A 24,581-nucleotide genomic window follows, 5' to 3' on the forward strand; every position below is an offset into this window, starting at 1 on the left:
GAATCTTCTGCAGGTGCTCCAGGATTGAGTGAAATTTTAGACTTGAGACCACAAGGTCTTCCGGAAGGGCACCTCCCTGCATCCTCTCTGAAGCGAGATGACTAAGAATTAGCTGTAAACGTGGCCTTCATGCTCCTTGTTAAAGCCAAATGTTTATAATCAGCAGAGTTTCATGGTGTGTAGACATCCTGTGTTTACTGAATGCCCCATTCATCTCATAAGCTCTTTTTCATGTATGTGCATGACCCGAAAGTGGAGGGAAAATGCCCATTCTGGGTACCCATTAGAAAGCAAAGGCACCTGCCGTGGAAGAAGCCGCCTTAGGCAAACTGAGCCAAGAGTGCTTTCCTGCAAGTCCTTCTCTAGGCCTTTAAATTTTGACTCATTCTTCTTCCTTTTTCATGTGACAGACCTCTAATCTTCTCCTGCTCCCCAACCCACCTTCTCATGGCTGAAGTGTACCTGCTCTTTGGCAGATGGCTGCGAATGAGATTTCAAAGTCTAAGCATATATTTGCTCACTTAATGTAAGCAACAGAGAACTAAACCTGAACTTTGGAAAAAGCCTATTAATAATTGACAAATAACAGAATTGTCCAGATGTAGAAAGCAATCAGGAGAAAAAAAAAATCCCAGAGTTTACAGTAACCCAGGAAGATGTTCAGCCGGCTTGTCTGTGTCAGCGATTATGAACAACACGCTAAATCCATACTTCAGAAGTCTATATACGACTATTATAAATCTGGGGCTAATGACCAGGAAACCTTGGCTGATAATATTGCAGCATTTTCCAGGTAAGAATTTTTTTTTTTTAAATCATGTTTCAAAATTACACAAAGACATTCTCCAAACGCAGGATCTTCCAGTTTGAATGTTGATGGTGTGGAATTATTTGTCTAGATAATCTGCTTCGTAGGAGGGGAGAATTCATAGGGCTGTAAGAAATACTGGGCTTTAAACTGGTTTTGAAATATTCCAAGCCTGAGAATCTTGAACAGCAGACTGAAAAAAACTAACCCTGTTTCCTTGCTTGAACTTGTGTGGATAATTAACTTAACTGTGTCTAAAAATGGTAACGGAGTCTGATGACTGTATATTCATTTTGCCTGAGTAAGACAGTGAGGGTCTAGGGTTAGGGTGTAGGAAACTGCTGGTTGTGCAATGCAAGACAGCCACCTTATCTGGTCGAACCAGATCGCATTGTCGCCTCAAGTGTTCCCATCCTGCTGGCCTTCCATTATCGTTCATTTTGGTTACTGTTGTCTAAACTTTCACTTTAGCTTTCAATTTGTCGTTAATCTTCCAACTTGGCTGTCTCATCTCCTCCAAAGCACTTTGTCTCTCTTCCCAAATTAGTATTCCCGTGACTTTCATATTTCAAAGCACAAGATGGTGGATGGCATGGCTTATGTTTTCTATTTGTAATGAGAAACAAGAAAGGAGTGTGTTTCTCTCCGCAGTGTGGAGATGGTTTACTGGCTGGAGTAAGGCAGGAGAGCCCTCAGTCTTTGAGGCCCATGCATCTTATATTATAGCTTTTAGGAAAGCCAGTGAACACTGTGGGAACTCATCGATGGTGATAAATTAAAGAAAAGAAGCAGAAAGTATCCAGGGGAAAGAATCTGCATCCTTCTTGATTTCTTCGTTAGCCTAAAGCATAATTGCTCAAAATCACTTTTCTATGTGTAAATTAGGAGAAATGAAATCGTTCTAAACCAAGCTGGTCCCTGGCAAGCAGCAGCGATTCACCTGCAGACCCGGGTGGGAACATAAGAGTGGAGTGGAAGGGGGCTCCCCCAAACTCCTTCAAGCCTGGACTTCATCTTAGATCTATCTTCTCTGGAACACAAATGAGATTTTTAAAAATGCTGGGGGAGCCACGGAAAGGGAAAAGCTGGCTAAGAATGGAGCAGCTTAAAATTCTGCATGATCCCCCCCTCCACAATTCTTACGTAATATTTTGGGTCCCTTCAGTGTTTTCTGCTCTTGGAAGATGCCCCATCTCAACTCTGTTCAGCAGGTAATGTGGTTTATCTGTTAGTAGTTGCCTGAAAATAACACTTTAACCCAAATAGATCATTTTAACCAAGGAAATTTCAGAGCCTTGACAGGCTGATGGAACTGGGGCCTTTCAGCACTCCGCAGGTGACAATGCTCAGGTGGCCACCTACTCCATTCATGCGGAGCCTTCCTTGTGCCTTAATGCCCTGCCCCCCTTGCTAGTTGAACTGCTCGCTTACTGGGAATCTCTGTGGACGAGACCAGTACTACATGCTGAGGGTAGAGCAGTGAACCAGACCGAGAAAGTTCTTGTCCGCAGGGGCTTCCATTCCAATGGATACACATTGACCTTCAGCCTTCAGAAGGCTGGAGGGTTGAACTGATGCAAAATGGACCCAAAACAACTGGCCCAGTGGAGACCTCCAAGAGGAAGCAAAGGGGTGCAACAAAGCAGACAGACCACCTCTGCAACCCTAGAAATTCTAGAAACCTTGTGGGACGAAAGAAAGCTGTGGTGACTTGCAAACTGTGGACTAGAAAAGTGCCTCCAGGCTTGTGCGAATCACACAAGGGGGAAACCCCAGCCTGCAGGTGTCCTGAGTAGCTTAGGGACAGGACCCGGATAACAGTGAATGAGTTTTCCCTGCACCTCGATCCTTCTCTTTTGTTCAGCTTTCAAGCGGGGGAAATGCATTAACGACTTCCTCTGGAGGCTGGCTGATGCTCCTTTGTCATCAACCACCCAAGGAGTTTTTATTGCAACAAACGTTACCTAACATCTCAATTCCTCTTTTGTTGTGTAACTTTCATTCTTCCTCCTGTATCATCAAGCTGATGATGTGGAACTAAATAGATGTTCTGAAACCCACCCTGCATACTTTGTAATAGATTCTAAGACCATGGAGAAAAAAAAAAAAGAAAGGTGTTCTGCCCCGGGGGGTGGTGGCAGCTTCGGCTTGATGGGATAAAGGTAATCAATCTGAAAGCTCTCATTCTGATCCAAAAGAAGACTGCAAAACAGCCCAACTTCAGAAAACCCCTTGTGACACAAAGACAGGGGATTTTAAAACCACTGGTGAAATTCATACCCCTCCCTGTCTCCAAGTACAACAAAAGATTGTTCACAGTGGCATCTATCTCTGTACTTGGCTGTGACAACCCCGTTTTGGGGTTCTGGGGACAAGGGACACTTACGTGATCCGTCAGTTGCTTGGAGATATTTCTGGGTCAGACTTGGGGGCTCTAATACTGTTGCGCCCACCCCTGATACAAAAAAGGACACATAAAAGTCAAATAGATGGAAACATCTTGAAGAACAAAGCTTCCCATTGCAAACAGGACAAGAACGGAGAAAAAGTCCGTGTGCTCAGTTTTGCATGGCCTGACCGGATAGGAGTTAATTTTAAAAAGAACAGTACTTTGTTTCTCTTACTCATTAACTCAGTGTATCTTTCTCGACCATGGTCTGCAGCTCGTTGTGGCTTCTTGTGAAATTACTGTTGGTGGAAAATAATTCTCTGAGTTGGGTGCTTAGAAGTCCTGTGAATATCAGAAGAGGAGGCTCTCATCCTTGGTGCATCACGGAGTGACACTGAAAATTGTGTGGTTTTCTTTCAAACAGCAGAGTGTAAAAGTGAAATAACTTTCTTACTTTAATATCTGAGAGGCAACAGACACTCACTGCGGCAGAGTTAGTATTCTTTTTGTGGGTGTGAGTGTCACAGAATCATTAGCTTGTTTGCCCAGGGGGTAAGTAAGCTGCTTTTTCTCTTGTGTCGTGAGAAGCAGCTACTTGTCTCCTGTTTTTGGAGATTCATGTGGCAAGAGATTTCATATCTCAGGTCTAGTCTCTCCTCCTCCCTCCTCGCCTTCTCTCCCTCCTCCCCTAAGCCCATTTTAGACCTCAAAGCAGCGGCTTCTCTATCCAGGCAAGTATTAACACACACACACACACACACACACACACACAATTTCAAGAGGTTCATGGGTTTTCTGAAACCTATCTACACAGGGAGGCATTCAAAAAGTGGCTTGGTTATTTAAATATATTTACCGTGCTGTGTTTTCTTTGGACTTAAATTCTTGACCTCCTTATTCCTTTACCAGGGTGCCTCAGAGGCTGATAATGATCCAATTATTTGTTTTAAAGGTCTCATAATATTATCAGTGAATGGTAAGAAATAAGATTACAAAAACTGTGGTATATTTTATATACATATATTCACACTTTATATATTTTACATAATATTATACATGAATGATAAAATAAGATTACAAAAAGTGGTATATTTTATATACATATATACACTTTAGATATGTATACATGTATACTTTATGTGTTTTAAATGCTTAGAGTAAGTAATATGGAGAAATTGGGATTTAATATGATCATCTTACAGGCAAGACTTATGAAATATGAATCCAGTGTGGTCAGTGGGTGGGATTCAGTACCAGCACATGGCTTTAAAGTTGGGTGATGGGTATCTTTCTTCAACACAGTCCCTCCTCTGGGGGAGTGTGTATGTCACCTGAGTGATGATAAATTAAAACTGAGGCCCTTGTTGGGTGTTAGAAGGAGCCCCACTTTTGCCTCCCTTCCTTGAACTCATGAACCCTTTGAAAAAGGTTTGTTATTCAGTTGGCTCAGTTGCTTTGCCAATCTCCATATCCTTTTTCCAAAGTGGAGGTCCCATAAGAACACAGCCCAAGGTCATAGTCAGCTATTGTTTTAGGTAAGATTGTGGAAAAAAAAATCACTTAAACTGGGCATGGGGTTAGTGGAGCCTGGGAAGCTGTTGGAATTGCCTGACAAGGTTAGTTGTCATTGCTGTTTGGGAAAATATCAAAATGTGGAGGACATGTTAGAGAATGTACATTTCCCACTCCACTGATCTCATCTAATTTTGCCTGGGAACTGCATTTTGTGCATTGGTGGAGTGTCTGTAATGTCATCCTCCGGGCGGGAGACAGGAACACTGTTATTAAAGTGACTGCGCCACCACGTGGACAAGCGTGAAACGACTGCCTGGAGATGGAAGGATTGAGCCTTACCCTGTAAAGGGGAACGACATATTTGAAAATGTTCCCTCTGCCTCACAGACAGACAGACAGACACACACGCACACACTCTGATGCCCTGCAGCTCTGTGTGCGACCTTCATAAAAGCTTCATTGTTTCCTCAGCTCTAAGTAAGTACTAAGTCCTTCCAAGGCCAGCACGCCAAGGGCTGCTATTAAATCTTTTTTTCTCACTCTAATAATACACTTAGAGATGACTGGTAGTAAAAACCCTCTTCAAGGCTTCTGCCTCTCCCCTTTCAAAATGGAGATAAAAGAATCACGCTGGGAGGGGCAGCCGAGAAGAGGCGGCCAGCAGCTGAGCACGTGGTGGGACAGAAAATAATGACAATTTTAATGGTCAAAGGAATCGCAGAGAAATCGCAGTCAAACCTTACTATGCTTTGCAGGGGCTGGATGTTTTTTCTTTATTATGTGAGGAAGGGTTGTATGCCGGACCCTTAGCTATTCCTCAAGGCATCATGAAGGCAGAATTTCTTCTTCCACTATAGGAAGTGGGCTTCGATTAAGGCTGTGGCGGTTTGATTTATTTTGGTTACTCCTGTGAATGAAAAATACTGCAAACCGTATCGATAAACAAAGAATGCTGAAGCCATCAAGTCATCAGCAGCTGCCGCCACCGCCCGGTGAAGACAAGCCTGCAGCCTGGCCTCTGCAGCCACACACAATGGTGCCCTTGGAGGTGACTCAGAACAAGAAAGGACAGGATACTGGCCCTAGATAGCTAGGTGCTTGTCAAAGCAATGAATTCAATGAGCCCAAATGTTTGCTCCCTCCCATAGATAGAAAAGCGCTAAACTCTTTAACATGAGATATCTGGTTTTCTTCAGTTAACAAGAAGTATTCTTTTGATGTTCCAGCTACCTGGCCTTTGTTGTAAAGCTCCTATATACCCTGGCTCCTCCCCTACCTCTTCGGAGCAGTCCCTCAGAGCCATCTGAGAGGCTGTCATCCCAGGCTGAGTCCTCAGAATTGTCCACCGAATAAAACATAGCTCTCAACTTTTAGGCTGTGCATTCATTTCAGTCGACACGCTCTTGCCAAATCACACTTCACTGTATTAGCTATGAATCTTGATCTACCTAGAGGCAGAGTTAAATCCAGGTAGCGGAAGGTGATGGTTTGGTGTGTACGTGTGTACTCACCCGTTTAAGGTCTTAGTGCTCATTAGAAATGGGGCCGCATTTTCTTCCGTTTTAATCAGTTACTAATGAGGAGAAAATAATCCTGAACAAATAAAGGGATATAACTTTTGCTGAGAGGACAGAGAACTAGTTTTCCTGTAAATTCGACTAGTTTGATTCTTGGTTTGCTAGTAACTTTCATTGCTACACAAAAGGACTGCAGAAGGAGTAATTTAAGATAATGTTCAGGGGTCAAAAATCCTTTAAGCCCCCAACTCCAGTCTCTGTCAGATAACACTTTTGAGGAAAATGCTCAATTAAAAAAAAACAAAAACAAAACTTCCCTCATCATCATACTTCAATGGATACAGAATTCAGATCAAGGATTTTGAAGAAACCACATTGTAATTTTAAAAGTAACTGCCTGAAGCTACTGTCTGTAAGAAAAAAAAAAAAAAGCAGACGAAGTAAACACAGGATATCTTCTTAAATGCTAATCTAATCTCCATGACTTTGTATACCATCTTCATAATGGCTTGGAGGAAGTGAAAGGAAATTCACACAAAAACCTTTAAGTGAATGTTCATAGTGGCTTTATTTATAATTGCCTCAAATTGGAAATGTTCCAAATATCTCTTATCTGGGGGATGGAAAAACAAACTCTGCTACTTTCTTACGATGCAATACAAGTCATCAAGGGAAGGGAACAAATTATCATTCGAGCAGCAGTATGGGTGAATCTCAAATGCCCTAGGCTGGCTAAGTGAAAGCAGCCAGACTCAAAAGGCTACAGACAACAGTTGACCTTTGAACAACATGGGTTTGAACTGAGCACATGCACTTACGTACGGATTCTTTTCATTGGAAGCGAACTATACGATCCTTGGTTTCTTGAATCTGAAACAGGAGATCTGGAGGGTCCGATGGTAAAGTTATATTCAGATTGTCCACTGTGCAAAGGGCTGACCGTGCCCACCTCCTGTTATTCAGGGGTAAACTGTATATGATTCCATTTATATGATATTCTGGCAAAGTGAAACTATGGACCAAAAAAAAAAAATTCAGTGATCTTTAGGGGATTGTTTAGGGGAGAGTTTCACTACAAAAAGAAATGGGGACATTTTTCAGGAGGGCTGAACTGTTCTGGATCTTCATTTTCTGGTTACACCAATATATGTGTCTCTCAAAGAGCAAAAAACTACACTCAAACAGCAAACCCTATGCTATGTTAATTACACCTACAGAGAGCAATGGCTTGAGAAGTTCATTACTAGACTTATTGCTAACTTTCCATGTTAGCAAACATTAAAATTGCCCCATTTCCTTTACCTTTGTAAAGTGATTTGCTTGTTGGGTAAAATACAAAAATATTTTCTCTTTCTAACTCGAACATAATGTCAAAGCTTTGGTTGTGCTTTTGAAATCCTAAACCCTTTTTCTTTCTTTCTTTTTTTTAATTCGAGGTGGAAGCTGTATCCACGGATGCTGCGGAATGTTGCTGAAATAGACCTGTCGACTTCCGTTTTAGGGCAGAGGGTCAGCATGCCAATATGTGTGGGCGCTACTGCCATGCAGTGCATGGCTCACGTGGATGGGGAGCTGGCAACCGTGCGAGGTAGGAAGAAGGTCCTCTCCTGAAGGGATGGAAGGGGACTCATGTGTAGTGACTGCCATCTCTGTAGGCACAGCAAGTAAACACTTTCCCGAATGTTTTTATACTCAAAACAATTAAGTGCTTTGACTGTCATCAAAATGCCTGTTCTTGCATATCCTACTCTCTGACTTTCTAGGGACACTTAGATGTCCCATAATTGGAGACTGGTTGCAAAGAAAAAAAAAATAGGATGCATTAAAAATGGGGGTAAACATTTAAAAATCCTATCATAGAAAGAGTTGAATGACATGGAAATATGTTACAGTATAATAATTTTAAAAAAGCGGTTACGAACAATAGTAAAGTCCTAAGATATATTTATTTTTGAAGACCAAGAATGTAGACAACATTCCACAGGTTTTTATTTTTGAATGATAGGATTACTGCTGACTCTACAATCTTATTTTTGGCCCATATGTGTACAATTTTCTTCAAATTATTTTGTAAGAAGAGAACAATGAAAGCTAAATTTAAAAGAAGGGAGGGGACGGTATAGCTCAGTGGCCGAGAGTGTACTTAGCATACAGGGGGTCCCGGGTTCAATCCCCAGTACCTCCAGTAGGTGAGTAAATAAATAAATAAAAACCGAATTACCTCCCCCTGCAAAAAAAAAAAAAAAAGAAAAAATTAAAAGATAAAATAAAAAAGAAGGGAGGAAACTGGACAAGGAATCATGGAATGAGTGGAAAGAAGCAAAGGAGTGAAGAGGCAGGAAGCAAGGTCACTCAGTACCCCGCCTCTGGGAGCGTGCACGTGATTCTCACACAGTTCCCTTTATTTGCTATTTGACAGGTGTCGCTCTTCCCCCTTGATGGGCCAAGGGATAGAGTTCCAGGTAAAGAAGGTTTTCACAGTTAGAAACTGACAGTACCTACTCTCCAACTCACTCCTGATGGTTTCAAGATCACTGCCCCTGATTTTTGCTGGGGGTGGGGTGGGAAGAAAAATGAGAAGAAAGCTTACTTAGAGACTCCAATTTCACACCCTGGGCAGGACTATTTCATCTAACATTATTTCCTTCCAGCACTAAGCATGAGGCATTAGTAATATGCCTACCAGAGCCCTACCCCTTTAGGTCTATATATCAGACACTTATAGAAGGGTTACCATATTCTAGGCACTGTTCTAGGTACCTGACAAGTATTACAGCATCCAATCCTCAAGCAGCCCCAAGGCTGATATTAAGCCCATTTTACACATGAGAAACCGAGGCACTCAGCAGAAGCCCAGGATCACACAAGTCAAATGATGGAGACCTAGGCAGTCTGGCTTCTTAACCATGTTTTCCCGATAAGACTGAGTCCTTCAGAAGTCACCTGCCCTTTGGCACCCCCTTCACTGGTCACTTCCCACCCCTCTTTTACCTTCCCCCTCCTTGGCTCACCTTGCATCCTTCCCAAATGAAAGACTCAGGCTCATATCAAGGTCTCATTGTCAGTTTCTGGAAGAAAGCAAACCAAGACAATGGCTGGCTGAATACAGACACGGCCGCAGGCAAATTTAAGTCAGAGTGTAGGGACATTCGTATTTGGTAGGAATTGCTTCCCTTTTCTCAAAACTCAGAAAGTCAACATGAAATTATGCAGCTGATATTTGATTTACTCCGTCCCTTTAAAATGTGGAAATCCTCTCAAGCCAGCCTGATCCTTGGGGAGGTGGCGAAATCCACGGAAGCTGTCGAGGACGTTCCCCCCCCCCCTCCTAATTATCTGGTCCCTAATCAAGCTTGTTTCCAGGGTCTTGGTCCCTCACTAGAAAGAGAAACTGAGGCCAAGTTCAGAGAACAGGGGTCAGTTAGCAGCCATCTCTGGACAAAGTGTCCCCATTAGCCTGGTCAGTAAAAGCAGGTGAAGGCCATTCACATCCCCAGGGAATGGTCTGGCCTGAATTGTTAGAAGGAGCATCTAGAAAGTTCTGGAAGTTTCCAGGGAACCACGGTCTGGCCTTCCCAGCTGGCTCTCCAGACTTCTTCCCAGAGCCCTGCTTCAGGGGTCCCCTGGCCTTTCTTCTCACCGCCGTGGGACACGTCCCCGATCAGAGCTAAGCCCAAGAACAGAGCTCTCTTTTTCACTCTGCGGCTCTGTGGTTGTAGAGTGACCAACGGAGCTACTCTTATTTCATTTTCAAAATGGCAGTGAGCAGAGGGTTGCCAGATAAAATACAGGGAGTCATAGTAGAATTTCAGATAAAACTCAAATCATTTGGAACTGAGGATCCTGTATATTTATTTGCTATGGCTGGCAACCCTAGTTAAATAAGAGCTCTTACCTCTGGAGGTTCTTGTGAGGATCACGTGAGACAAATGCTAGGAAGAACTGCTCAAAACGGGGCTCACCCTTTATTTGTCCCTGAGATTCCAAGTCCCTAAAATATTTCTCTTCCATAGGTTAAAAACTCATTTTCAGAAAAGTACACTCCATTTACATCACAGTGGGAATGAAAATTGCTCTTTCTATTTTGCTAAAGATTTTTGTTTTAAGCTTTATGCAGGAACCTCAAAAAATGGCTTTAAGGGCCAAGTTGGTAATATAAATGTCCAAGGAGAGATGAAGTTAAGAAAACAACAGTAGAAGTTCAGTGGAGGAGACAGTACCAAACCTGAGACTGCAGGTTCCTGTGAAAGAGGGCAGACGTATCTTGGCGCTAGCTAACTGATGCCCCGAGGGAGGGAGGACGTGAGGTTGCCAAATCTTCAGAATTTTTAAGGGAAGCCAGAAACCTTGATTTTTATGTGCAATCTCCTGGTTTTTAAATATTGGCCAATAAATCAAAATTCTTTAAAGCACTGTTCGGGGCAACAACGTGTGGGCCAAAGCAAATACTTTTGTGGGCTACAACTGTCCCCTGGGCTGTCCGGCTGGGACATCTGATTTATGTGGAAATTCACCACTAGCTGGTTTCACTTCTCGTGGCGAGTCATTTTCACTCTCTAGGATTACGTTTCCTCACTGAAAAAGTAAGCTGCTTACTCGAGATCAGTGGTTTGCCTCCGGTGTCCCGAGGAGGCTGGGGTTGTTTCTGAGCATCTCAGAGAAGTTAAATGTGTCACTGAGCACGCAGCAACTTGTGCTGTGTGTTTGGATCCAAAAGAACAGCTCTTTAAAAAAGAAAGAGTTCTGCTGCTAAGACAGAACCAAGAAAAAACCTCCACAATGAGAACACTCAGAAATAGAAAGCAGAAAACTCCCAACAGGAATAGATGGTCTTTAGAATTTTCTTTTCAGTATATCAGTGAATGGTTTTGTGCCCTTTTGAAATGTCATCAAATAGACATAATGCAGTGAGGATCTGAGTCCACTGGATTTTCATGTCTCATACCTGCATCCTTGGGATAGAGGAGACTGAGCAGGTCTGGATTTATCTCTGGTTCCACTGAAAACAAATAGGTATTGAGTAAATGCAACATAAATTTAAAAAGTTATACTTCAGTCTTGTGAAAAATGATGATAGCTAACATTTATCTGGCAATTAATGTGTGCCGGGCAATTTGAATTTATTAACTCATGTACCCTGGACCACTGTCTTAAAATGTGTGAGCCCAAAGCCCTAAGGATCTTTCTCCAGCTACTGTAGATGTGGAAACTAGGGCCTGGAGAGATTAAAAGCCTTACTCAAGGTTCTTAATCACTTACACGATGCTGTCCATAATACCCTGGTCAGTTACTGAGATTTCCAAATGCCATTAACTGCAGCAGGACCCCTAAGGCACGCTCTATGCTATCGCCTTGGAATATTAACTGCAAATGTTCTATGTTTTTACAGTTTTATGCCTTTAGTTTTGAGGGGATGGAATGAGCTACAGAATGTGAAACTTGTTAGGAAATAAGAGCCTTGTGCAAAATTCAGGAGCATAGATGAAGGGGATTGAATTTGAAACAAGCAGAAATTAAAACTCCTAAAACTCTTTAAAGATGGAAAGAAAATAAGCAGGAAACACTGAATGGAGAGCAGTTTGTCATGCATTGTGTTATGAATAAGAGATTTATTGCAGTGGATGATTTAGCTGATATTTTAGTAATTGACATTATAATATTTAAGCTGTCATATAAATGCCTCTTCTTATAAATGGCACAGCCGTTTGGAAGGCCGTTAGATTGGTTTTTGATTTTTAAAATTTTATCCTTCATAGAAGCCTCAGGGATGAATACAGGATCATTTCTACAAAATATTTAACATATTGAAGGAAATAGCAATAATAAACATAAATGCTAATATGTATGTAGAGGAGGTGGTCTCATTAGGTTAAATTTCCATTTTCAAAATAAGCAGAGATTCTCTGACGTCTCAAAGAACCAATGAACAAAATGTTTACTATACCACTGAGGCTTTTAGGACATTATGATGGAACTCTGGTTTTTATGCACAGTGGCTGTAATAAAATTTTATTTCATTCTCCGTGGAGGTACGTTAGTTCTTTTGCTCCATTTAATCATGGGAAATCAAAAAGAAAAAGGAAAAAAAAAGAATATTTATTTATCCTTTTGCTTCTGACTTGTTATGTGGACGAATGCCACATGAGGGAGTGCTGGGACCTCAAATAGAGAAACATTAAAACCTACCTAATGCGTTCCAGGAATGCTCGGCATATTAGTAAATTCTTATTAAACTGTCAGAAAAAAAGAGATTTTAAAAAGAAATTCCTGCCCCTGGATGCAATTAGAGGCTACCACACAGGATTTGATGGGCCATAAAACCATTAAATCTAAACACTTTCTTTTAGAGCCTAAAAGACCAGAACATTCCTAAGTGAAGTTTTGGGACTCAGCTCTGATTTGACCACCTATTAAGGCGCAGGTGGAACAGATCGCAGAGTAACACAAAGAGCCACACAGACCCAAAGAACTGAATTAGGGTGTAGGTGAGAGCTTTAGCTGTTGAATTTTCTGGATTTTCCGAGATTATGGGATCAACCTTAACACTGAGTGAAAGACCATTCAGCAAGAAAAATTGTCATTTCCTTTGCTCCAGACCCAAACGATGTATTTTTGAAGGCTTTATTGATTTATATATTTATGTGTTGTCCGAGGTGACCAAGTAGATATACATTTCAGCCTACCGATGAGAAAATATCACCATTATTCTTAACTTTACCTAAATCCAGAAAAAAAAGCACCACATTTGCTTTAAATGAAACTTTCACTCTTTCCGAAATGAGTGCCTTTTATGCCCCAGGTGCTTAGACTTTACATACCTGTTATTAATCTTCACAACAGACCTGTGAGGTCATTATCATTCATCATTCTCCTCATTTGAAGGACGCTCTTGACCAAGATCTAGTGTTGGTCTATGGTTAAGATGGGGTTTAAACCTAGGTCTGTTCACTCAAGTGTCTGACCCAGCTAGTTTTGTCTCCATCCATTATTTCATCCACTTCTGCTGAGGAAGAACAAAAGTAGGGAGGAATAGAGGAAAAGGAGAGTTTACTAAAACTTTGTCCAAATTACCTCAGTTATCATTTGGAAGGGAATAACTCTTCGCATCATTGTTCTAAAAATAATCAATTCATATCTCTTCTTGCCTTTATTTTCGGCCTATTTCATCTCAGTTTTATGTTTTGCATGTTTTTTTCCAACAATCAAGTCAGTGGACATACTTTTTTGTACACACACTCACACACATTATGTATACATACACATGCATATATACAGACACATATACATACATATATATTAATGATTATGGACATCCTTTCTATATATGCTTATATATAAATGTATAACTCAGATACACACATTTTCAAAAAATGATAGACTGAAATCACTTTGCAATGAGACAAACTTCATTCATCCAAAACAGCTATTAAAAGATTAGACTCCAGTTGTTTTGAAGTCCGGCATCAAATGAAATCATTTCTAGTGTGCTGCACCAGAATTTAAGCTATTGGGCAGCTTTCTGGAGAACACGAGATTGCTTCTTCTCAAATTAGTAGTTTGCCTGATGAAACTGAAGTGTGACAATGAAAAGTCAGAGGCTCACATATTCTAATCCTGAGTTAAACTGAGGAAGGCTGATTGAAGTTATCACATGCAAACTTGATACTCCTTGAAACCATCATTAAAAGGCATCTCACTGTGATATGGTCTTTATGACATCTGCCAGTTATGACAGCAACTGATCTCTCAATAAAAAGACAGAATAATAACCTGGAAATCATTACGATAAAGCGAATGTTTTTGTCTGTTGCACTGTTCTGCCCCAGAAAGAAAGTGGGAGCAAGGAAGGGAGGGCTAAGATGTCACTGGGGCTAATGGTTCCTCGAAAATATTTCCATGCAGTGAAAAAGGAGTTCTTGCAGTGTAGTGACACTGTGATTGCTCAAGGTTATACTGTTCCAAATTCAGACAATGGACCATCGTCAAAGCACTGGTTTCTTGGCCCTTTTGGGCAGTATTTAAATTGGTTAAATTCTCTAAGTTGTAAAAGAAGATTAGTTAGAACACTTCGAAGTATTTCACACAGCATTGTAGTGGAAGTTTTGTTCTCCTCTTAGACTACTGACTTTAGAACACGATTTTTGTGAGTAATTTCAATGATAATTTTAGACCATAATGTTAATTGTGTCTTATAGGGGTAACTCAGTGGTAGAGTGCATGTTTAGCATGCATGAGGGCTTGGGTTCAATCCCCAGCACTTCCACTTAAAAAAAAATTAACAATAAAAGAAAATAATGTTAATTGTGTCTTTAACAAACCTGTGTAATGAGAATTCCTGTGTGGAGAAAGGCTGACCGGTTTGATGGCTGGTAGGGTTCACGTTTATGCAAACACTTCAGTGGGTCAGACCCTGAGTTGCGAACCATACAAGTGCTTGGTACTTTGTCATTGCGTCTTTCCCTCGTTACATAATGACTTCCTGTGCAGAGGACGAAGTGTGTTTTCTCAACAAAATTTTCAGTGCAGCTGTTTTGTGACTAAGTTTTGCAGGAGCTTTTTAATCAAATGCACCTAAAAAAACCCCTTTAGGCTTTTTCATCATGTTACCCCTTTTCCTTTAAACACATCATTTTGGAAACTTAACTCACCTTTCCCATAAAGGAGAGCTATTTTCAAAGAAATAATTTGGACCCAAAGTAGCACGTTGCCTAACTGTTCCGCTGTAATCTGGGTATGTGATTTGTCCCACACGAATTAAGGTTCCAAATAGTAGACACTTACTCCTATTGACAACTAATAGTTTACGTTTTCTCCGTTGTTTTTGTGGTAGGGGGTAAACATCATTCTCAAATGTATCATAATTCTCTTCCTCATCAATTCTCACATGATGAACTTTAGTTTCACCTGATGATTCAGAATCTTATTTATATGTGTAAGAGTGTTGACCTGACATTGAACATTTGGAAGCCATTTTATAATTGGTAAATTGTACCTTCTTATCTTTGAGGAACATCTCTCTCTTCTTCCTCATCTTCTGTCATTTTATTTTTATTCTGTTGCTTATTTTTGCTTTGAATCTGGAATCAAGGAAGCTGGGCAAGTCCTGGGTAAGCAAGGTTATAAAATGCATCTGATAGTGGTTAAGTGTGCTGACGCGCTGTTACTGTGGTGTATTCTAGTTGCTTGATTTTAAATCTAGTAAGAGATGAATACATAAGAAAATGTTGTCAAGGTACCTGTGCCCCTCTCCAGAGGTACAACAACGGAGAAGAAAGGCAGATTCAGCAGGTCGTGGCTGGCAATTGGCAAGACATGAGCCAGCCACCACTCAGCCTGGCCAGTTTCTCTCCTGTTCCTTGAAGGGCTTATCTTTACTCAGGTCACCAGATGTGTCCAATTAACATGGATGAGTCCTTGTGAAAGAAGATACCCACTTCATTTATCTCAAAATATAGTCCACAAAACAAGTAACAGCATCACTTGGAAGCTTGTTAGAAATACATTATCTCAGATCCTATCCCAGACCTACTGGGTCAGAATCTGAACTTTATCAACAACCTCATGTGATTCCAATGCACATTGAAGCTTGAGGAGCACCTGGCCAGAACCTGGAATGAAAGTTCCCAGTGGTTCTCAGCCAAAGGCATCATAGCTTAAATCCTCCAAGATCAAACAGTGTTGGGTGTGGCATGAGTATCATTTCCATCTGAAGACCCTCTAAGATGGCATTCCCTTCTGAGAGCCTGCCGATTTCATGATGACCGCCTGCAATGAGCAGGAGCTAAGAAGCAGACCTAGAAAACACAAGAGGGATGTGTACAAGGAAGGTTTCAATGAAAGAACTGGAACAGGCAGATTCAGCATCCCCTGGAGTTTAGGGTCACAGTAGGTTTCCTATCAGCTCTCCTCCACATGAAGATTGCCTGGTCTAGAAAGAAATGTTTTCAGTAGGAATGAAACCCTGCCAAGATCTAGAAGTCCAGTTGCATTTCTTAACCATAGGGAGGGTTTTGCCAGCTCATGTTGTTCTGCAAAGCTATTTACCTGTTTTAGCCCAACCAAGTCACTGAACATTGGAGTCTAATATTTGTGGCTGCATTCATATCTATTTATTTATTTTTAAATTGAAGTATAGTCAGTTTGCAATGTTGTGTCAATTTCTGGTGTACAGCACAATACTTCAGTCATATAGGAACATGCGTAAGTTCGTTTTCATATTCTTTTTCACCATAAGTTACTATAATATATTGGATATGGTTCCCTGTGCTATACAGTATGAACTTGCTGTTTATCTATTTTATATAAAGTAGTTAGTATCTGTATATCTCAAACTGCCAATTTATCCCTCTCCACCCCTTCCCTGCAACTGGTAACCATAAGTTTGTTTTCTAGGTCTGTGAGTCTGTTTCTGTTTTGTAAATAAGTTTGTCTTTTTTTTTTTTTTTAGATTCCACATATAAGTGGTATCGTATGGTATTTTTCTTTATCTTTCTGGCTTACTTCACTTAGGAGAATGACGATCTCCAGGTTCATCCATGTTGCTGCAGATGGCATTATTTTATTCCTTTTTATGGCTGAGTAGCATTCCATTGTATAAATATACCACAGCTTCTTTGGTTTGTAGCTTTTTAACAATGTTTGTAGGTATTATGAATTCAAGGAGATCTGTTTGAGGATTGTTGATCCTTCTGGCAGAACTGCGGTTTGCCTTGCATTTTGCCTTTCCATGAACTACAAAGAGGGCCTTATTATTTGATGGTCCACTTAGTTGGACCCCTTGGTGTAGCCACAGTCTGCACCTGCAGTATGTCACAGGCCTGACCCACTGGTTTCCAAGTTTCCACGCCTTCCCAGAGCTCTGAGCATGGTATTGCCCCTTAGGCACATGGCAAAACTGTTCCCTTGGGTGTCATGTCCCCGAAGGGTTGGGGGAGTATGCTTATCCATGTTTGATACCTGGGGAGTCTTCTGGGCATTTGGGAGTTCTAGAAAAATCATTGCCCTGGAAGGGTGGTCAGATATGCCAGGTTCTTGTCCCATTCAGCTGCCTGTCTCTTACTTAGGTCCTACTTACTTAGGTCCTTAGACCTACTTACTTAGGTCACACCCTCTTTAGGACATATTTTCCTTCTGGTAAATTGATGGTTAGGGGATTCCGACCCAAGCCATGTGTGCCCTGGTGTTTGTTCCAAACAGCAGTGGATGATCTGGCGCTATTTTCCATATTTACAAATCTTAATGAGAATCAGACAATGGTCCAGATGTTCATATGTATTATTACTTATTATTTATTACGACTTACCTAACATGTGGTTTGTTGGACAATATTTTGCAAATCAAGCATCCCTAAGAGAGACCTTCTCAAAGGAACACTTGGAGGGAACAGATCAGTGACTCAGAGATACGATAACTTCCTGCTGAAGTCTTCTTTATCTGACCTGTGACTTGAACAGGGATGAAAAACACCTTCAAAGCATAAGAAGAGTACCATTTATCAAACACAAAACCCACTTTCCTTCCAGGTGAACTTAGAGGTTTACTATCAAGTGATGCTGCTATTTGAATGTCAAAGTGTGGTCCAGGGACTGGCAGCATCAGCACCACCTGGGCGCTGGTTAGAAGGGCAAATTCTTGGGCCCCATCTCAGACCAGCTGAATCAGAGACTCTGGGGGTGTTTTTTCACAACCTGTGTTTTCACAAACACTCCAGGCGCTCTGGCTGTCTGCTGAAGTTGGAGAAGTATGAAAGCATTTTTAATCTCTCAGAGTAGCTTTGTAAACAGCATGTCACTTGATTTTCACCATCACCCTATGAATGTCACTTGGTTGACTTTTACTCACATTCAATATATGGCAGGCATGCAGGTAAGTCGAATGACCCAGGGTCATATAGTCAGTTTTTATTTATTTATGTATTTATTTTATGTATGTATGTATTTATTTATGTTATTTATGTATTTATCATTTACCTCTTGGCATGTTTGGTATTTGGCATATAAACATTGTATGTTTCTCCTCCACTAAAACTGACCGCAATTTGACTACCTATTTTTGGAAAAAAAAAAATCATGTTCTTTCATGTTCTCTAAGACAATTGGTTAGGTGAATCTATCTAATTTTTCATTTTTTTGCTCATTTTTTTGTTATTTTCCTTGAAAGATTGTGAGGTAATGGCTGTCCATGTGGGAAGTCTAACATATGAATGGTATAAAGTTTAAAAGACAATGCAAACGGCCAAATGTACCTTTCACAAAATTTTAACAGGTGAAATTTAAAAAGTTAAAAAGGAAGAACAAGTAAACCCCCCCACAATCATCTCACCTATCATTAGCAATTTGTTTACGTTCATATACCAATAGTCACATTTGTAGAAGTCATGTTATGTATGTTATTTTGTAGACTTTTTGCTTTCTTAATATACATCTTGAATATCTTTCTATGTCCATAAATGTCATTCTTTTATAACTGTAATAATCAGAAACAGAATGAAGTGGGATGAGGGAGAGAGAGACTGATTGACTGACTTTAGGAATTGGTTCATAAAACTGTGCAGACTGCTAAGTTCAAAATCTGTAGGGTAAGCTGGCACGTTGGAGGCCCAGGGAAGAGCTGAGTTGCTGTTTGAGTCTGAAGGCAGTCTGCTGACAGAATCCCCTTTTCCTCAAGAAAGGTCAGTCTTTTTCTTATGGCCTTCAACTGATTGGACGAAGCTCGTTCACATCATGGAGCATAATCTGCCTTACTTAAAGTCCACTGATTTAAATGATTTCAGTCTCCTCTAAAAAACATCTTCATAGCAATATACAGACATATTTGAGCAACTCTCTGGGAACCACTGCCCAGCCAGCCAAGCTGACGCATGAAATTAACCATCACAAAAAATAGCACTTTTAATGGGTGTGTATATTTCATTTTATTTATGAACTATAGTTTATCCAGTCCTCTGAGGCTGGAGTTCAGGTTGTTCCCAATGTTTTCATCCTTACACATAGCACATCTTGGGTCATTTTTATCTTCAAGATCAACGCACAGAAGGTGGAAAGGAATGCATATTTCTAAGTTTTTAAAGATTTGATTTCTTATTTCCAAATTGCCCTTGTGGACGTCTTTACCCTCTGAACCACCACTTGAAGATGTCAGAGTAGGGAAAATGCCAGGTTGGCCTTGACCTACTCCCTTCTTCCTCAGCCTGCACATCTCTGGGAACCGGCATGATGCTGAGCTCCTGGGCCACCTCCTCAATTGAAGAAGTAGCAGAAGCTGGTCCCCAGGCACTTCGCTGGCTGCAGCTGTACATCTACAAGGACCGTGAGGTCACCAAGCAGCTGGTGCGGCGGGCTGAGCGGATGGGCTACAAGGGCATATTTGTGACAGTGGACACCCCTTACCTGGGCAATCGCTTCGATGACGTGCGTAACAGGTTCAAGCTGCCACCCCAACTCAGGTAACTGTGGCTCTTTGGTCACCTGGGCCCCTGAGCTGGTTTTCCTAATTCTCTTGGCTCTTGTCATGATCTGGATCCAAAAAATCTCTCCAGTTTCCACATCGGGGCCCCGAGGAATTAGATCTTCACAAAATGTTGGTCCCAAAATACAGTTGACTGGGATCTTGTCCAGGAATGATAAGGTCTGTGTTCTAGAGCCAGTGCCCTTGCAGAAAAGCCACATAACCCTTAGCAAATCACACCCTTTATGTGAGCGTCACATACTTGAGCTATCAAGCAGAGACAGGAATTGCCATATCCTTGTAAAAGTAAAAAATTTCTGTATCAGGCTGCATGAAGGGCTTTGGCTGGTATGAATTGCCACATGGAGAGATATACCTTGATGTAGCCTGGGTTTGACATTGTGGTCCTAATCCCCTATTCCTTTGTTGAAATCAAAGAGCCACCTTTTCATTTTATTTTTAATTGTATCTGAAACAACTCTGGCAGGGAAGGTTGAATAAAGCCAAAAAAAGCCACATTGAAAAAAAAAAAAAAGATCCAACTAAAGAGGAAATAGGAGGATGTTGAGGATGGTCACAGGGTTTTGGTTCCCTGGCGCCCTGCCATCTTACATGTGGATGTCTGCGCGTGGCATTCCTTCAGCTGAACCTGGCTTGCCTTGTCCCCTCCACTGCTGACACGACCAGAATCTTCCCGCCCTTCACGTTTTATTTCAGACGTTCCTTCCTATTTCTGTGACACCTCCTGAATTTCCTAGGCTAACAGAGACTCTCGTCTACACTCTCAGTTCATTTGCTCACCCTCTGCCTCCTCCTCCCTCTGTGTGTGTATGTATACGTACATATGTTTATGTATATGTACATATGTTTATGTATATGTACATATGTTTATATATACATGATAGGAGTGATTATCTTTCTAAAATAAAATTACTTGTAGAGCTGTGAAGAAAAAAGAAGAAGCCACATGTTTGGCTCCTTATCTCCTACTTCTTTCAACAATATGCCTCTTTTGTTGTGGTTCATCCATGGATCAAGATTCATTAATTCATTCATGGGTTCATTAATTCATTAATTCATCCACTAACTCACTCATTCATCCAAGCAAAAACAATGTATCTAGTCATCTAAAACTGAACTGTGATGGTCTTATCAGGTCCTTCAGCCCATCCCTCAGCAAGGAATTGTCCTTTTCCCTGGAAAATATTAGAATCATCTTGAGTCAAAACAAGGAACTCAGTGGAGTTTACTGAGACCATAACCCCCTTAAGCTACAGATCTCTCTTCCCCTTTGTTTTTAACCTTCCCTCTGTTCCCACCAAAATCGGCTCTTATGTTTTTCAGACCCAGGTGTGACTGATAGCCTTTAGGGCTAAAACTATTTGAACAGGAACCAAAATCCTTGTGGTAGTGGAGGGCATTTTGGTGATGGGAACCATCCCTCTGCATACGTGAAGTGAGGGATGCTTTCTTTGGAATCCTAACCCTCACTTCACATGGACTGTTGCTTACTCTGTCTACATATAAAGTTAACCCTTCTGAAAGAGCCACCATCTAAAAGATTCAAAATCAAATCAGCAGCTCACAGAAGGACAAGGAGATTATCGGGGGACAGGAATTCCAGATTTATTATAGAGTGAGCAGTATCTCAACCACCACGTAAGTCCACGGTCAGTCTTGAACAGGCGTCACGTAATTGCCCTGGTGCCCTGCGGTGTATGTACCGATGTGAGTGTGAGCCACATGGAAGTGAGCTGTGTGACACTATCTCCGTGATGCTTCCAGGCACGTTTAGGGTGTCACTTCTGTACGTGGCACCATTCAGTGGCCCAGTGACAAAAAGAGAAGGTGCTCTCCCTGATTGACAGCTGCCCATCACCCGGCTCCACGCATCCCAGACACCCAGTTGCTCAAACACCCTGTCTTTCTAAAAGAACAAAAACAAAAACAAAAGCCCTTGACACAGTCCTACTTCTTGTCAGATTGGCCAGAAAGTAGATGGTTCCAAACTTCCCTAATATGAAATCTGAATTCACATTATTTCTCTATTTCGGTTGCCTTCATTTTCAGACTTGATAAAATAATTAGTTTCCCAGGATTTAGGCTTCTGCCAGGAAAGGTTCCTCATTGTTTCCCGTTGGCCGTTTGAAAAGAAATTTCCTCTTCCGTCTCCTCCTCCTCTTGCTACTATTACATTACTACCAACAGCAACAACAACAATGATAAATACACAGTATGCTTTTTTTTTTTTTTTTTTAAGCTTGGGAAGCACTTTCTTGCTCTGGACAACAGATGTGTTTCACACGGGTACCTACTTAGCCGGGGGATGACACACGTGTTAATTCTGGCCGGTGTCTCCTGCTCCTTCGGTGCCAGGGCCACTCAGCCCCGAGCGGGAAAGGCCGCTTTGCTTTCCCCCATTTCGCTCCCGGGCTCCTGCCCAGGTGACGCGAGGGACCAGAAGACAAAGGCCCTTTTCAGCTGTCCATGTGCACAGGAGTGGCCCCTGTAACCAGCCTGTCAGATCTCCCGTCTAAAGATGATCAAATAATGAGTCACACATCCAGGCTGCGGGAGTAGTGGGGTGGGGGGGCCCAGGGAGCATCCCGCGCCGAGCCCCGGCCCCCAGGGGCGCGCTGGCCCTGCTGGTCCCCCCCGGGCTTCAGGTCGGACCAGAGCCCTGGGGTGGGCGCCTCCGCCGCCCCCTTGCAGCGGGGAAGGCCGAGCCCACGAACGGGAGGCCCAGGCTTCCGCTGCCGGCCACGTGCGACTCCAAAAACTCATCTGTTACAGCCTGATACGAAATCAGGTTTCTTTCCGCCACTGACCTGACTCATAGAAGGTGAAGCCGGGCTGTTCAGAAGTGAGGTTTGGCAGGCGAGGCGGGCAGGAAATCCAGAGGAGAATGAGTCCGCAAGGCAGCGGCTCCTTCCAGCCCCGGCTACTTCCTCTGCCCGGAGGGGAGGGGGGCGGTCCTGATGCTCCGCATCTGGGACCAGCCAGAGTTCAGGAGCTTGGGCAGAGGCGCTCCCCGGTCTATATGCAAAACACATGTATGTGTGTATCATGAGTGGCCCGGGGGTGCCAGACTGAGGGGGAGTAAGGCAAATTGTCATCCGCTCTCGGAAGAGGCGAGGAATGAAGCTAGTTCACCAGACTGGCCCCAGAGGCTCTGAGGGCCCCTGGGCATCCCCGCACCCCTCGGGGGCGGCTCGTTTACCCAGGAGGATGGTTGGGCTCTTAAGTGTAGCAGCAAGGCAGTTAAGAGAGAAGAAAAGAAATTCCCCATCCTTGACCGAGGAGCGAGGTGAATCATGACACCTACCCCTTCAGTGATTTGCCCGGGGACACGCCTCCTTACGCCCCAGAAGGATTTATTAATGACAACAGCCGGGGCAGAGCGCGCAAAAAGGCGTCAGCCGGATGCGCTCTTGGATAGAAGTGGGCGGAGAGGCTCCCCTTCCTCTGACCTCATCGCCCAGCATCCTCATCTCCAGCCGCGCTGCCAGCTCCAAGGCTTCCCCTCTGCGCTTCCCACCAGCCAGGCACGCCTGCGCCTTTGAGCGGAGCCTTGGAACTGACGCTTCCCTCTGCCTGAAACCTCCTTTCCCCAAATCATTGCGCGACTAACTTCACTTCCTTTAAGTTTTGACCTCAGGGATGGATCAACACGTCTTTATATTGGGAAACCAAAATAAAAAATAAACAGAAGCGATCAGAACAGAGGTACAATGTGTGTAGGGATCTAGGGTTAGGAGGCTGGAGGGGAGGGGAAGATTGTGAAGGAGGACTCTAAATTATTTGGTTAGGAAGCCATCCACAGCATAACTGTAAACAGAATAATAACCCTCTAAAGATGCCCATGTCCCAGTGCATGGAGCCTGCGAATACATTGCTTTGCACGGCAACATGGACTCTGCAGATGTGATTAAATTAAGGACCACGAGGAGGGATGGTTATTTTCGATTGTCACAGGAGGCCTAGTGTAATGAAAAGGGTCCTTGCAAGAGAGAAGAAGGAGTGTCAGGTCGGAGAAGGCGATGTGATGGCAGATGCAGAGGTTGGGGCGGTATCGCCAGGCATCAAGGAATGTATGTGGTCTCTAGGAGCTGGAAATGGCAAGGAAACAGATTCTCCGCTAGAGGCTCTGGAAGGAAAACCTTGAGTTTGGTCCAGTGACATGCATTTTGGACTTCTGACCTCCAAAATTGTCATATACTACATTTGTATCATTTTAAAGCTTCCAGGTTTGTGTTTGTTACGGCAGCAACACAAAACAAATACAACAACACAACTCTGCTAATTTCCTCTACAAGGTAGCTTCTCCATGGGGCCAAGTCCAATAACCGTATTTCAACTTTTAAGTTAAGCCTCTACCAGCTCACATCCCTCTTATTCTGCTCTATTTTTTTTCTTTATTTTATATTACCCTTATGTTCTAACAGTTTTCATAAATTACTAATTGATTATGTGTTGTTTATTTTCTGTCTTCCCTTGCTAGAATGTCAACCATAGGACATTTTTGACTTCTTTATGAAAATTCAAGCCCATAGTAGGTGCTCCATAAGTAATGTTGAATCCATAAAGAAAAATCGACCAGATCGTAAGAGATTTACCCAATAAAACAAGATTAGTAAGAAGCTGAACAAGGGTTTGAGCTCATACTTAAAATCCTTGTCCTGAACTTTTCTTCCAACTGCCCAAGTCACACCAAAGAAGAAATTAGCAGGGCTACACTCCAATGTATTTCCCTAATCACAGAATTAAAGACTGGATTCCATGTACCAATTCCTATACGTATTATGAAGGTCTCTCTCATATTGTATTGATATGGTGTGTTCTACTGGTTGTTATTTTATAATTTGTTTCCCACAATGGAGACATATAGTTTTAATGCCACATTATC

At 42.2% G+C, this 24,581-nt stretch overlaps 1 protein-coding gene across 5 annotated transcripts in view; it reads left to right on the plus strand.

The window, feature by feature from the left end:
- Positions 1 to 656: 656 nt before the first annotated feature.
- The window catches only part of HAO1 (hydroxyacid oxidase 1), a 58,845-nt gene continuing 34,920 nt past the window's right edge, over positions 657 to 24,581 (plus strand). For 4 of the 5 annotated variants that reach the window (XR_012061427.1, XR_012061428.1, XR_012061429.1 and 1 more), the window contains exons 1-2: positions 7,672 to 7,817; positions 19,418 to 19,673. Coding sequence is in view for 2 of the 5 variants with exons in the window: in XM_072943559.1 (XP_072799660.1) it covers positions 7,685 to 7,817; positions 19,418 to 19,673 (389 nt within the window). In the remaining 3 variants the exon portion in view is untranslated. Of the gene's footprint in view, positions 794 to 7,665; positions 7,818 to 19,417; positions 19,674 to 24,581 lie in introns of those variants that run through there. The other variant, XM_006207374.3, reaches the window with a different exon arrangement.

This window comes from Vicugna pacos, chromosome 19, assembly GCF_048564905.1.
Source record: "Vicugna pacos chromosome 19, VicPac4, whole genome shotgun sequence".
NCBI classification, from domain to species: Eukaryota; Metazoa; Chordata; class Mammalia; order Artiodactyla; family Camelidae; genus Vicugna; species Vicugna pacos.